The sequence below is a fragment of the Sus scrofa genome, chromosome 2 (assembly GCF_000003025.6).
Source record: "Sus scrofa isolate TJ Tabasco breed Duroc chromosome 2, Sscrofa11.1, whole genome shotgun sequence".
Classification (NCBI taxonomy): Eukaryota; Metazoa; Chordata; class Mammalia; order Artiodactyla; family Suidae; genus Sus; species Sus scrofa.
In genome coordinates, this window is record NC_010444.4 from 40,762,243 (window position 1) to 40,777,396 (window position 15,154).

The 15,154-nt window shown below is 37.4% G+C and overlaps 1 protein-coding gene across 4 annotated transcripts in view; it reads right to left on the minus strand.

Moving 5' to 3' along the window:
* LDHC (lactate dehydrogenase C) overlaps nt 1-15,154 on the minus strand; it is a 61,548-nt gene that overhangs the window by 13,676 nt on the left and 32,718 nt on the right. For all 4 annotated transcript variants that reach the window (XM_021077690.1, NM_001195775.1, XM_021077678.1 and 1 more), the window contains 2 exon segments: nt 7,276-7,449; nt 5,989-6,106 (listed from right to left, as the gene is read on the minus strand). In XM_021077690.1, coding sequence (XP_020933349.1) covers nt 5,989-6,106; nt 7,276-7,449 — 292 coding nt within the window.

A 15,154-nucleotide genomic window follows, 5' to 3' on the forward strand; every position in this document is an offset into this window, starting at 1 on the left:
ATCAGTGGAACAAGACAGAAAGCCAAGAATTAAACCCACTCTTCTATGATCAACTAATCTATGACAAAAGAGGAAGAATATACAGTAGAGAAAAGTCCCTTCAATAAGTGATGCTGAGAAACTGGACAGCTACCTGTGAAAGAATGAAATTTAGAACACTCCCTAATACCATACACAAAAAAATAAACTCAAAATGGATTAAAGACCTACATATAAAACTGGAAAGTATAAAACTCTTCTAGGAAAACACAGACCACTCTCTGACATAAATTACAGCAATATCTCTCAGATACACCTCCTAGAGTAGTAACAATAAAAACAAAAATAAACAAATGGGACCTAATCAAACTTAAAAGTTTTTGTACAACAAAGGAAACCCTAAACAAAATGAAAAGACAACCCACAGAATGGGAGAAAATAATTGCAAATGAAGCAACTGATAAGGGATTAATCTCCAAAATACATAAACACCTCCTGAAGCCCAATACCAAAAAAACAAACGACCCCATCAAAAAAATGGACAGAAGATCTAAAGACAATTCTCTAAAGAAGACATATAGATGGCCAAAAAACACATGAAAAGATGTTCAACACCACTAATTATTAGAGAAATGCAACAAATCAAAACTACTATGAGGTACCACATTACACCAGCCAGAATGGCCATCATCAAAAAGTCTACAAACAATAAATGCTGGTGAGGGTGTGGAGAAAAGGGAACACTCTTGTTGGTAAAAAAGTAAATTGGTGCAACAACTATGGAAAACAGTAGGGCAATTCTTCAAAAAGCTAAAAATAGAATTACCATTTGATCGAGCAATCCCACTCCTGGGCATCTATCCAGAGAAAACTATGACTCAAAAAGATGCATGTACCCCAGTGCTCATTGCAGCACTATATACAATTGCCAGGACATGGAAGAAACCTAAATGTCCATTGACATAGGAGTGGATAAATAAGATGTGGTACATATATACAATGGAACATTAGCCATAAAAGGAATGAAAAAATGCATTTGCAGCAACATGGATGGACCTAGAAATTATCCTGCTAAGTGAAGTTAGTCAGGCAGTGAGACACCAACATCTTATGTTATCACTTACATATGGAATCTAAAAAAAGTACACAAATTGGGAGTTCCATCATGGCTCAGTGGTTAACAAATCCGACTAGGAACCATGAGGTTGTGGGTTTGATCCCTGGCCTCACTCAGTGGGTTAAGGATCTGGCATTGCCGTGAGCTGTGGTATAGGTCGCAGACACAGCTCGGATTCTGCGTTGCTGTGGCTCTGGCGTAGGTTGGTGGCTACAGCTCCAATACCGGGAACCTCCATATGCCATGGGTGCGGCCCTAGAAAAGGCAAAAAAATAAATAAATAAAATAAAATAAAAAAATTTTAAAAGTACACATGAACTTACTTGCAGAACAGAAACTGACTCACAGACTTTGAAAAACTTATGGCTACCATAGAAGACAGGTTGGGAAGGTAGGGGTGGGCTGGGGGTTTGGGATTGGCAACGTCATAAAATTAGGTTGTGATGATGGTTGTACAACTCTACATATAATAAAATTCACTGAGTAAAAAAATAAACATTCAAAAAATTTTTCATTAATAAAGTGGCAATAGTTTTGCCTAAATAAATAAATAAAAGTGAAAGAAAAATTAAGACAGTGCTAAAGAAACAAAAGTTAAGGAAGTTTATCACTAGACTTGCCCTGCAAGGAATATTCAAGGCAGTCCTGCACAGTGAAATAAATAGTAACAAGAGGCCATATGAAAAAAATAAAAATCTCAATAAAGGTAAATGCATAAGAAATTATAAAAGTATAAACAATTGTTTATACTTCCATTTTTTGTTTTCTGCATAATTTAAGAGACAAATATATTTTTTATAAATTAGTCTAGGAATTCTCTTGTGGTGCAGCGGGTATAGGATCTGGTGCTGTCACTGCAGCAGCTTGGGTCACTGCTGTGGTGCAGGTTCGACCCCTGGCTCAGAAACTTCCACATACCACAGACGTGGCCAAAAGAAAAAAAAAAATAGTCTAAAAGCTAGTATTACTGTGAGTTTGGTATGTAACTCTCATTTTCAAACTTAAGAAATAATTGCCCTTAAAAGAATTATTAACTTATGTTTTGCGGGACACTGTGCATAAAGATGCAATTTGTGACATCAACAATTAAAAAGGGAGCTTCCACTGTGTTACATGGGTTAAGAATCCAGCTGCAGGAGTTCCCGTCGTGGCGCAGTGGTTAACGAATCCGACTAGGAACCATGAGGTTGCGGGTTCGATCCCTGCCCTTGCTCAGTAGGTTAATGATCCGGCGTTGCCGTGAGCTGTGGTGTAGGTTGCAGACGCGGCTCGGATCCCATGTTGCTGTGGCTCTGGCGTAGGCCAGTGGCTACAGCTCCGATTCAACTCCTAGCCTGGAACCTCCATATGCCGAGGGAGTGGCCCAAGAAATAGCAACAACAATAACAACAACAAAAAAAGACAAAAAAAAACAAAACAAAACAAACAAACAAACAAAAAAAAGAATCCAGCTGCAGTAGTTCAGGTCAGTGCAGAGGAGAGGGTTCAATCCCTGGTCCAACACAGTGGGTTAAGGATCTGGAGGTGCCACAGCTGAATGTAGGTCGAAACTGCAACTTGTATTTCAATCCCTGGCCCAAGAACTCCCCCGGCCAAAAAAAATTAAAAAGGGTGAGGACAGAACTATGAAGTAGAGGTGTTGTATATTACTGAAGTTAAGTTGGTAGAAATTCAAATAAAAGTATTATAACTTTAGGATGATAAAGGAAATCCCCCATGGCAACCAAAATGAAAGCAATCATAATAGCTGTAGAATACACACAAAAGAAAATAAGGAATTTAAATATTTCACTACAAAAAATCAACTAAACACAAAGGACAGTAATTCAGGAAATAAGGGACAAAAAGCTCTAAGGAATATAAAAAGAGAAATAGCATAATGACAGAAGACCCTTCTTATCAGTAATTAAACCCTCCAATCAAATGACAAAGATTGAAGGAGTTCTCTAGTAGCCTAGCAGTTAAGGATCTGGCACTGTCACGGCTATGGCTCTGGTCGCTGCTGTGGCAAAACTCAATCCCTGGCCTGAGAATTTCCTCATGCCACGGGAACAGTACAACCAACAGCAGCAACAGAAGACAGAATGACAGAATGGATAAAAACACATGATCCAGGAGTTCCATTGTGGCTCAGCGGGTTAAGAACCTAACTAGTACCCATGAGTTTGCTGGGTTAATTCCTGGCCTTGCTCAGTGGGTTAAGGATCCAGCATCGCCATGAGCTGTGGTTAGGTCACAGACATGGCTCGGATCCTGCGTTGCTGTGGCTGTGGCAGCAGCTCTGATTTGACCCCTAGCCTGGGAACCTCCATATGCCTCCAGTGTGGCCCTTAAAAAAAATGGGCAAAATGGAGTTCCTTGGTGGCAAGTTAAGGACCCAGCACTGTCACTGCTGTGGCTCTGCTTACTGCTGGGGCACGCATTCAATCCCTGGCCTGGGAACATCTGCAAGCCATGGGCTTGGCCATAAAAAAAAAAAAAAAAAAAAAAGAAATGAGCAAAAGACTTAAAAGACACTTTTCCCAAGAAAGATATACAGGTGGCCCATAAGCATGTGAAAAAATGCTCAACATCACTAATCAAGGAAATGCAAATCAAAACTACAATGACACCACCTTATAGCCATTAGAATGGCTACTATCCAAAAGAAAATAATATGTGTTGGTAAGGATGTGGAGAAATTGGAACCCCTGTACACCACTGGTAGGTAGAAATGTAAAATGGTGTAGTAACTTGAGGAATGGTGGTTCTTCAAAAAGGTACACATAGAATTAACATATGATACAGCAGTTCCACTTCTGGGTATACACCCAAAAATATTGAAAGCAGGTTCTTAAGATTTCTATACACCCATGCTCACATCAGCATTATTCACAATAGCTAAAGCATGGAAGTAGCCAGAGTCTACTGACAGATAAATGGATAAGCAACATGTGGTATATTTACACACAGTGGAATATTATTAGGCCTTAAAAAGTAAGGAAACTCTACATATGCTATAACATGAATGCACTTTAAGAACATTATGCTAAGTGAAATAAACCAGTCACAAAAAGGCAATGATCCCATTTATATGAGATACTTAGAGTAGTCAAAATCATAGAAACATAAAGCAGAATGGTGGTTGCCAGGGCCTGGGGGAGAAGAGGTAATGGAAAGGGACTGTTTTATAGATATACAGTTTCAGTCTTACATTATGAAAAAGTTATGAGATAGATGGTTGATGATGGTTGCACAAGATTATGGTTTTATAACCATTTATAACCATGCATTTCAAATGATTAATATGGTAAGTTTTATGTTGTGTGTATGTCTTTGGCTGTGCCCCTGGCATGTGGAAGTTCCCAGGCCAGAGACTGAACCAATGCCACAGCTGCACCTCAAGCCACACCAGTGACAACGCCAGGTCCTTAACCCACTGTGCCACCAGGGAACTCTCATGTTTATTTCATCACAATAAAAAATAGGAAAAAAGAAAATACATAAGTTATTTAAGATAAATGTGCAATAGAAACCATAATAGAACAAGGTTATCAGATTTGCATATTATATTAACTCTTGATTTGTATACTGCACCAGGTCTAGAAGACTGGGAGCAAGTATGCAGATCCTGAAGGCTATGTGACAACAACTGTATTAAAAATTGTTGGGAAACAAAGACAGTGGCTCTCCTGTGCTTGGGTAGTCTGCCTTCATCTTTTGCAACTGAGTATGTCTCAAGTAGTGATAGGACCTGGAAGCCATACCTGAGCATTTGTAATACCTCTGAACAAAATGCCAATATCCATACTGTATTTTCTGTCCAGAATCCTTTCATTAAGCTAGATAAACTTAACACTATATTAAAGCCTATGTACTCTTAGTATGATAGTCTGAGTTCCAGACCACTATTGGTCCTCATGTATTTATTTTATTCCTTGTAAATTGTGGTAAAATTGGCCATTTAAACCATTTTAAGCATACAGTTCAATGGCATTACATGCATGAACAATGTTGTACCACTATTACCACCATCCTCTCCAGAACTTTCTCACGTTCCCAAACTAAAACTCTATACTTACTAAAGTGGTCATGCACTTTTATGATCAGAAAATATTTTTTAAACTGAAAGACCTGGAGAGAATAAAACTAAACCATAATCACTTTTTTTTTATTATATTGTGTGCCTTTCTAGCCCTGCACTAATTCTTATAGATTTTGTAGGGTTGATATCATAAATACAGGCTCAGTACACTTGCGGCTTTTGTAGATTTAATATTCCAGTTTCAAATATCTAAAAATGATTTCTAAATTCTGTAACTTCTACTAATATGTATCATGGCTGAAGCATGAGGAAGAATCATGTGTGCTGTTCAGGAGGTGTCTACAGAGTCAGACACTTCATTTATAAATATAACTTCAAACCTGTATCAGTTTCATATTTCTTTTCATCAAATCTTTTGATAAACAATCAGTTATAGGTATCATTCTAAGTATGCTAAGTGCACTAAATCATTTACTCTTCGTAACAGTCCTTCCAGGTAGGCTCTATTACAATTCTCATTTTAAATACGAGGAAACTGAGCTTTTGATATTTTAAATAACCTCCCAACATCATACTGCTAATAAATGGTGAAGCCAGAAAAAGCTGGGCAACCTGGTTCCAAAGTCCATGCTCCTAATCACTATGCTGTATTGCCCTCAAACACACTTGAGTTCTTACGAATAAGTATATTTCCTATTTGAAAAATGCCCCTGCCAAAGAAGCTATGCATTACATAAGTTTGAATTAGAGGATTTTTCAGAATGTTATTTATTTCACAAAAAGCAAGGATCAAGCTATATACTTTTTGTCTATAAAATTTGTTAAAATTGATTATTAAGGCATTAAGAAAGTGAACGAGTACTGTTACCTTCCAATAACTTGTTTATGGATATTTTTCCACTGGTCCTTGTCTGAATCAGTTCCTAACTTAGGATCAAGAGTCTTCAGAGCAACACCAGCAACATTTACTCCACTCCATAAAGGCACTAAAAGAAACAAATCTCAGAATCAACTCTTCTTCCAGTATTACATCAGTTGTTCAAGGTCAGTGGGGTTTTTTTGAATATAATTATATTACTACCTTACACCATACATAAAAATAAACTTCAAATAGACAAAAGAGGGAAATGTAAAAAATAAAATTATAAAGTATTAGAATATAGTAAATTTATTTGTAATTGTGTGGTAAGGAGGTGTTTTAAAGCAAGATACAGAGAATCTACAAAGAAAATAATCTATAAGAAATGATACATAAAATGGAACAAGAGCAACAAATTAATACATATTATTAAACTATACATGGTTAAAAATAAAATCATAGAGGGTTCCTGCTGTGGTGCAGTGGGTTAAGGACCCAACATTGCCATAGCTGTGGCAAATGTTGTAGTGGCAGCTCAGATTCAATACCTGACCTGGAAACTTCCATAAACCATAGGTGCAGCCAAAAATAAATTAAACAATAAAAATAGGAGTTACCGTAGTGGTGCAGTGGAAACGAATCCAACTAGGAACCATGAAGTTGCAGGTTTGATCCTGGCCTCACTCAGTGGTTAAGGATCCAGCGTTGCTGTGAGCTGTGTGTATGTAGGCCAGCAGCTGTAGCTCTGATTAGACCTCTAGCCTGGGACCTCCATATGCCATGGGTGCGGCCCTAAAAAGACTAAAAAGAAAAAATCTTATGGCCACCCCCACAGTATGTGGAAGTTCTCAGCCGGGGACTGAATCCAAGCCAGAGCTGCTAGGGCAATACCACCGGATACTTTAACCCACTATCCCGGCTGGGGAATGGAACCTGCACCTCAATAGCACCCAAGCCTCTGCAGTTGGATCTTAACCTAATGTGCCATGGCAGGAACTCCAGAAAAAAAAGACTTAAAATAAGCATTATTAAAGATAAGAATTGCAAGGAGTTCCCACCATGGCTCAGTGGGTTAATGATCAGGCTCATCTCTGTGGTGCTGCTGGTTCGATCCCCAGCCTGTTGCAGTGGATTAAATATAAACTCATTATTATCATTATATAATCACAATTCTTATCTTTCTTTTCCTTTTTTGCCACACCAGCAGCATACTGAAGTTCTCAGGCCAGGGACTGAATCCGAGCTGCATCTGTGATCTACCATTAATCTGTATTCTGATAATGAGTTTATACTTACCACTAGAGTCACCATGTTCTCCAATAATCCAACCATGACAGCTTGTGGGATGTACACCCAATTTCTTTCCAATTAGGTAACGGAAACGGGCAGAGTCTAGATTACAACCACTTCCAATTACACGAGTTGCAGGTAAGCCACTTAACTTCCAAGCAACGTAGGTCAAAATATCCACTAGGAAGAAAACTTCTGTTAGAAAAAGATTCATAATAACTTCCTTTTACAATTTGATTTTCTAGATAGATAATTATCTTAGAGTCAAATACAGACTCATTACAGAGTTCAAAATGAAGCAAATCAACAAAGCAATGTGGATAATCTCTCAGATGGGTTTTTTTTGTTTGTTTATTTTTGGCTTTTTTTTTTTTTCTTTTTTTTCTTTTTTTTTTTTTTTGTCCACACTCAACAGCATATGGAAGTTCCCAGGCTAGGGGTCAATCAGAGCTGCAGCTGCCGGCCTACACCCCAGCCATAGTAGCACCAGATTCGAGCTGCATCTGCAACCTACACCATAGCTCCACAGCAATGCTGGATCCTTAACCCACTGAGCGAGGCCAGGGATTGAACCCATATCCTCATGGATACTTGTCAGGTTCATTATCGCTGAGCCACAAATGGAACTCCTCAGACTGGGCTTTTTTTTTTTTTTTTTTTTTTTTTAAGATTTTCATTTTTTCTGTTCTAGTTGGTTTACAATGTTATGTCAATTTCCATTATACAGCAAAGTGACTCAGTCATACATATATATATACATTCTTTTTCTCACATTATCCTCCATCGTGTTCTATCAGATGGGTTTTTAAAAATTAAAGTATTCACTATCAGAATTTGAAAACAAATAATTCTTTTTTGAAATAATATATGTGCCTCTCTGTATATTTTTTCAACAAAAAATTATCAGGGATGAAACAAAATAAGGAAATATGGATTATACAAAAGGAAAAAAGCAATCAATAGAAACTGTCCCTGAAGCCTAGACTTAAACAACTTACCTATCTTCAAGTCCACTGATTATTTCTTTTGCCTTCTCTATCCGCTATTGAGCCGCACTAGTTAATTTTAACTTCTATCAACTTTTTAACTTCAGAATTTTCATTCAGTTTTTAAAAAGTAATTTATACCTATTTATTAATATTCTCTATTTAGTGAGACTGATGTCTCATTTCTTTTAGTTCTTCAGGCATGGTTTGCTTTAGTTGTTTAAACATAGTTAAAATAGTTGATTTAAAGTATTTGTTAGGAGTTCCTGTCGTGGCTCAGTGGCTAATGAATCCGACTGGGAACCATGAGGTTGTAGGTTCAATCGCTGGCCTTGCTCAGTAGGTTAAGGATCTGGCATTTCCACAAGCTGTGGTGTAGGTGGCAGATGCGGCTTGGATCCTGCGTTGCTGTGGCTCTGGCGTAGGCCAGTGGCTACAGCTCCAATTCGACCCCTAGCCTGGGAACCTCCGTATGCCACGGGAGAGGCCCTAGAAAAGGCAAAAAGACCAAAAAAAAAAAAAAAAAAAAGTATTTGTTAGATAAAATCTTTATTCAAATACTCTGACAAGAACTTCTAGTATGATGTTGAACAGATGTAGTGAAAACAAGCATCACTGTCTCTTTCTTGGTCTTAGGGGAAAACATTCAGTCTTTTACCATTGAGTATGATGCTAGCTGTGCGTTTTTCATAAATATCTTTTATGAGGTTGAAGAAATTTATTCTATTCATAGTTCTTTTGAGGTAAGTATAATTATCATTTCAATGTTATAGAAGAAAAACTGAGATACAATGAGGTTAATAAATTGCCAAAATTCATAAAACTAGTAGATGACAGAACTGGGATTTAAACCCAAGCTGTCTGCCTGCAGATCCATGCTGTTAATATCTACTCATACATATGATTTTACATATTTAAAGACTCATTCCCAGCAGCAACTTCATGGAGTAAGACATTAGTGGACAGCACAAAAAACACTACACCAAATGGAAAAAAAACAACTGCAGTCACATTCAAGGAAATCTTGGTCTCCTTTTCAGCCATCAAGTTTCTCTTATACTTGGATTATATTCGTGTTCATTCTTACTCATGAGTTCTGATATTTTGTGACTTAACTACCTCCTTCCTCCAATGTCCTTCTAGTCATAGTTTAATAAGAGATTCTTTTTCTAAAATCATAATTGGGTGTGGAATTTTGTTGAATGCTTTTTCTGCATCTATTAGCCCTTTTATACTTTTATAATATTCTTATTTGTCTCTAACAATAATTGTGTTAAAGTCTATTTTCTGTGATATCATATAGCCACTCAAGCTCTCTTTTGGTTCCTGTTTGTATGAAATATCTTTTTCCAATCTTTTACTTTCACCTTATTCATGTCTTTAAACCCAAAATTAGCCACTTATAATAATGCAAGAAAAAAGAAATAAAAAGCATACAAATCGTGGATTTGCCTGGTGGCCTAGTGGGTTAAGGATCCAGCACTGTCACTGCTGTGGCTTGGGTCAATGATGTGGCATGGGTTTGAACTCTGGCCCAGAAACTTTCACATGCCATGGGCCCAGCCAAAAATAAAAATGGCATTCAAACTGGAAAGGAAGAAGTAAAACTATCTCTATTTGCAAATGACATAACCCTATATATATAGACATCCTAAAGAATCCACAAACACACAAAAAACTTGACAGAGCTAATAAATGAATTCAGTAAAGTTGCAGAACATAAGATAAACACTCAAAAATCAATTGTATTTCTATACATTAGCAATGAAAAATTTAAAAAGGAAAATAAAACAATTCAATTTACACTAGAAATAAAAATAATAAAATACTTCGGAATAAATTTAATGAATAAAATTCCCATTGTAGATCAGCAGTAATGAACCCAATCAGTATCCATGAGGATGAGGGTTTGATTCCTAGTCCCACTCAGGGGGTTAAGGATCTGGTGTTGCCATGAGCTACAGTAAAATTTGCAGATGTGGCTCAGATCTGGCGTTGCTGTGGCTGTGGTGTAGGCCAGCAGCTGCAGCTCCAATTCAACCCCTAGCCTGAGAACATGCATATGCCATGAGTACATTCCAAAAAAAAAAAAGAAAGAAAAATTTAATGAAGGAAGTTTCAGACTTATATACTGAAAAATACAAAACATTGCTGAAAAAAATTAGAGAAAACATAAATAAATGGAAACACATACCATTTAGTGGACTGGAAAAATTATTATTTTTTTTCTTTTTTCTTTTTAGGGCTGCACCCACAGCATATGGAAGTTCCTGGGCTAGGGGTCAAGTTGAATTAAAGCTGCAACTGCCAGCCTACACCACAGCTACAGCAATACCAGATTCGAGCAGTGTCTGCAACCTACACCACAGCTCACAGCAACATCAGATCCTTAACCTACTGAGTGAGGCCAGGGATCAAACATGTATCCTCATAGATACTAGTCAAGCTCTTTTTTTTTTTTTTTTTTTTTTTTTTTTTTTTTTTTTTTTGTCTTTTTGCCATTTCTTGGGCCGCTCCCACAGCACATGGAGGTTCCCAGGCTAGGGGTTGAATCGGAGCTGTACACCAGAGCCTACACCAGAGCCACAGCAACACGGGATCCGAGCCGCGTCTGCAACCTACACCACAGCTCACAGCAACGCCGGATCGTTAACCCACTGAGCAAGGGCAGGGATTGAACCCACAACCTCATGTTTCCTAGTCGGATTCGTTAACGACTGCACCATGATGGGAATTCCCACTAGTCAAGTTCTTAACCCACTGAGAATGGGAATTCCCAGAAAATTACTGGTAAAATAGCAATACTCCCCAAATCAATTTACAGCTGCAGCTTAATCCTTATCAAAATTCCAGTGGCCTTTTATGTATAAATGAAATAATTAATCCTAAAATGCATATGAAATCACAAGGAGCCCCGAAGAATAAAAACAATCTTGAAATACAAGCACAAAGCTAAAGTACTTATATTTCTTGATTTCAAAACTTACTACAGAGCTACAGTAATCAAAACGGTATGACACTGGCATAAGAATGTGCATATCAATCAATAGAATAGAACTGAGAATCCAGACATAAACCCACTTACTGATGGTCAATTCAATTTTAGCAAGAGCGCTAAGACAATTCAATGGTGAAAAAATAATCTTCTCAACAAATATTTAGAGACAACTGGATCCACATGCAAAAGAATGAATCTTGAGCCTTACATCACAAAGTTAATGCAAAATGGATCGATGACCTAAATAAGAGCTAAAAATACAGAGTAAATCTTTGTGACTTTGGATTTGGCAATGATTTCTTAGATAAAACACTAAAAGGAAAAACAATTAAACTGGACTTCATCAAACTTAAATATTTTCATAGTTCCCTGGTGGATCAGCAGGTTGGGGATCCAGCATTGTCACTGCTATGGCTCAGGTTGCTACGGTGGCAAGGGCTCAATCCCTAGCCCATGTTAACTCTGCATGCCATTTTTGTGCATCTATCTCTATTTTGGGGTACAGCCAAAAAATTAATTAAGTAAATGAGCAAAGAACTCAAAGAGACATGCAGGTCCCCAAGGAAGATATACAAATGGCCAACAAACATTGAAAAGATGCTCAGGTCATTAGACACTTGGGAAATGCAAATCAAAACCACAATTAGATACCACTGCACATCCATAAGGACAGTTAAAAGAAAAAAACAAGAGAAAATTAACAAGTTGATGGGGATATAAAGAACTGGAATATTTATACACTGATAATGTAAAATAGCACCTCTACTTTGGAAAACAGTGGCAATTACTCACTAAGCGAACATAGAATTATCATATGACCCAATATTTTTACTCCTCAGTATATACCCAAAAGAGTTGAAAACAGGTGTTCAAACAAAAATTTGTACATGGATAGTAGCACTATTAACAATACCTCAAGGAGTTCCTGTAGTGGCATGGTGGAAACAAATCCAACTAGGAACCATGAGGTTGCGGGTTTGATCCATGGCCTCGCTTGCTCTGAGCTGTGATGTAGGTCACAGACGAGGCCCAGATCTACCATCACTATGGCTCTGGTGTAGGCCAGCAGCTGTAGCTCTGATTAGACCCCTAGCCAGGGAACCTCCATATGCCATGGGTGCAGCCATAAAAAATAAAAGATAAAAAAAAAATTAATAAGCAAAAGAAGCCAGGGACAAAAGGACAAATATTATATGATCCCATTTATATTAAATCTACAAAATAGGAGTTCCTGTTGTGGCTCAGTGGTTAACAAATCCAACTAGGAACCATGAGGTTGCAGGTTTGATACCTGGCCTTTCTCAGTGGGTTAAGGATCTGGTGTTGCCGTTAGCTGTGATGTAGGTCGCAGACGTGGATCAGATCTGGCGTTGCTGGGTTATGGCATCCAGCAGTTGTAGCTCCAATTAGACCCTAGCCAGGGAACCACCATATGCTGTGAGTGCGGCCCTAAAAAGCACACACACACACAAAAAAGGGTATTTCATGAAAAACCTATATTAAATGTTACAGTCAATGATAAAAGACTGAATACAGTCCCCTTAAGATAAGGAACTAGGCAAACATGTCCACTCTCAACACTTGTGTAAGAATGTCATGAACACATAACACTAATATAAACATTGTTTATTTATTATTATTATTATTATTATTTTTGTCTTTTTGCTATTTCTTGGGCCGCTCCCACAGCATATGGAGGTTCCCAGGCTAGGGGTTGAATCGGAGCTGTAGCCACCGGCCTACACCAGAGCCACAGCTACATGGAATCCGAGCCACGTCTGCAACCTACACCACAGCTCACGGCAATGCCGGATCGTTAACCCACTGAGCAAGGGCAGGGACTGAACCCGCAACCTCATGGCTCCTAGTCGGATTCGTTAACCACTGCGCCACGACAGGAACTCCAACATTGTTTATTGAAGAAAATCTTAGAAGCAAAGAAGTAGGGAAGCACATTCTACACACGGAATTCTCATTATCCCACACTATAGGTTAGGCATAGATCTCCTGTATACAAAATGACCAAAGGAAGAGCAGCCTCCCTTGGTTGGCAAGTTGGATATTGTTTTGAAATCCCTCCAAGAGCAAAAGGGAGCCCCAGCCTTAAGACCACACTATGTTATGTATCTATACTCTGGCTTTGGAGAGGGAAAGGAAGCCCCTAGTTTCCTTTTTTTTTTTTTTTTAATAGATATTTTTTGACAGTTGATTTTTTTTATTATTATTATTTTTTTTTTTTTGCCATTTCTTGGGCCACTCCCGCAGCATATGGAGGTTCCCAGGGTAGCGAGTCAAATCTGAGCTGTAGCCACCAGCCAACACCACAGCCACGAGGGATCCAAGCTGCGTCTGCAACCTACACCATAGCTCATGACAATGCCAGATCCTAAACCCACTGAGCAAGGCCAGGGATTGAACCCGCAACCTCATGGTTCCTAGTCGGATTCATTAAGCACTGAGCCACGACGGGAACTCCCCTAGTTGCCTTAATAACATGAATTTATCAAGGGATAGCTGGGTTTAGGAACAATGGTAAAAAGTATGCCTTTCCAGGGCCAAGGTCTACATAACAAAGGCCCTGCAAAGAACATTGCAAACCAGGAATGCTGACAATAGTTTAAGGCCTTGCTGTCTCTCCTTGGGCTGACTCAGTTCAGCTGTCTCAGCTCTCTTGTTAAGCTGCCAAAACAAAGGAGGAAGTGGCCTCCTAGAGTTATACAGATTTGCCACTCCTCATTACCTGTATTTATCACTGTACTGGAAGTCCTAACCAGTGAAATGGAGCAAGAAAATAAAAAGAACTTCAAATTGGAAAGGAAAAACTAAAACCAGTAAAATTCTATTTGAAAATGACATGATAATATACATGATATGAGAATATATCCTCAGAATATAAAGAGAATTACTAGAATTAATAGTAAATTAGCAATCTTTCAAGATACAAAGTCAATATATTAAAAACAATAGTATATCTATATGCTAGCAATTAAACAATTAGAAAAAGAAATGTAAATACAACTTTTATGATAGCATCAAAAATATGAAATATTTAGGGATAATCTAACTAGAATTGTGTAAGATCTGTACCCTGAAAACTACAAAACATTGCTAAAAGAAAATAAAGAAGATTTAAATAACTGAAAAGATATGCCATATTTCTGGATTAGAAGACTCAGTAGTGTTAAGACAATCTCTTCAAATTTATCTATAGATCTCAAACAATTTCAATTAACATTCTAGCATATGTTTGTATAGAGACTGATAAGCTAACACTAAAATTCATGTTAAAATGCAAACACTGGGTTGTGATCATCATTGTTCAACTCTAAATGTAATAAAAATTCATTGAGTAATTTTTTAAAAAACCACAAACAACATGTAACATTCAAAGTAATTTTAGAAAAGAACAAAGAGAATTTATACTGATTTAAAGGTTTAGTGTATTCAAGGTGATGTGTAATAACGAAAGAATATAAATGGAGATCAAGGTAAAAAATAAGGGATCTAGAAGCAGACCCACATATTGATAATTTTCAACAATGCTGTCACAGCAATTCAGATGGGAAAAACATTTTTAGCAAATATTGTGAGAACAACTGGATTATTACCACTGAAAAAATAACATCAACATTTTACATCAAACATTAAGATTAATATGAATATGAATTGCAGTCCTAAATTTAAAAGGTAAAGCTACCAAACTTATATAGGAGAAAATCTTCAGACTTAAAAGAGTAGGCAAATGTTTCTTAACTAGGACTCAAAAGAGTATAAAACATATATAAGTAATTGATAAATGAGACTTTACCAAAATTAAAAACTTTACTCTTTGAAAGATATTATTAAGAACATAAAAAAGCAAGACACAGAGAGAAACTATAAGCAATACTTATATCTGAGA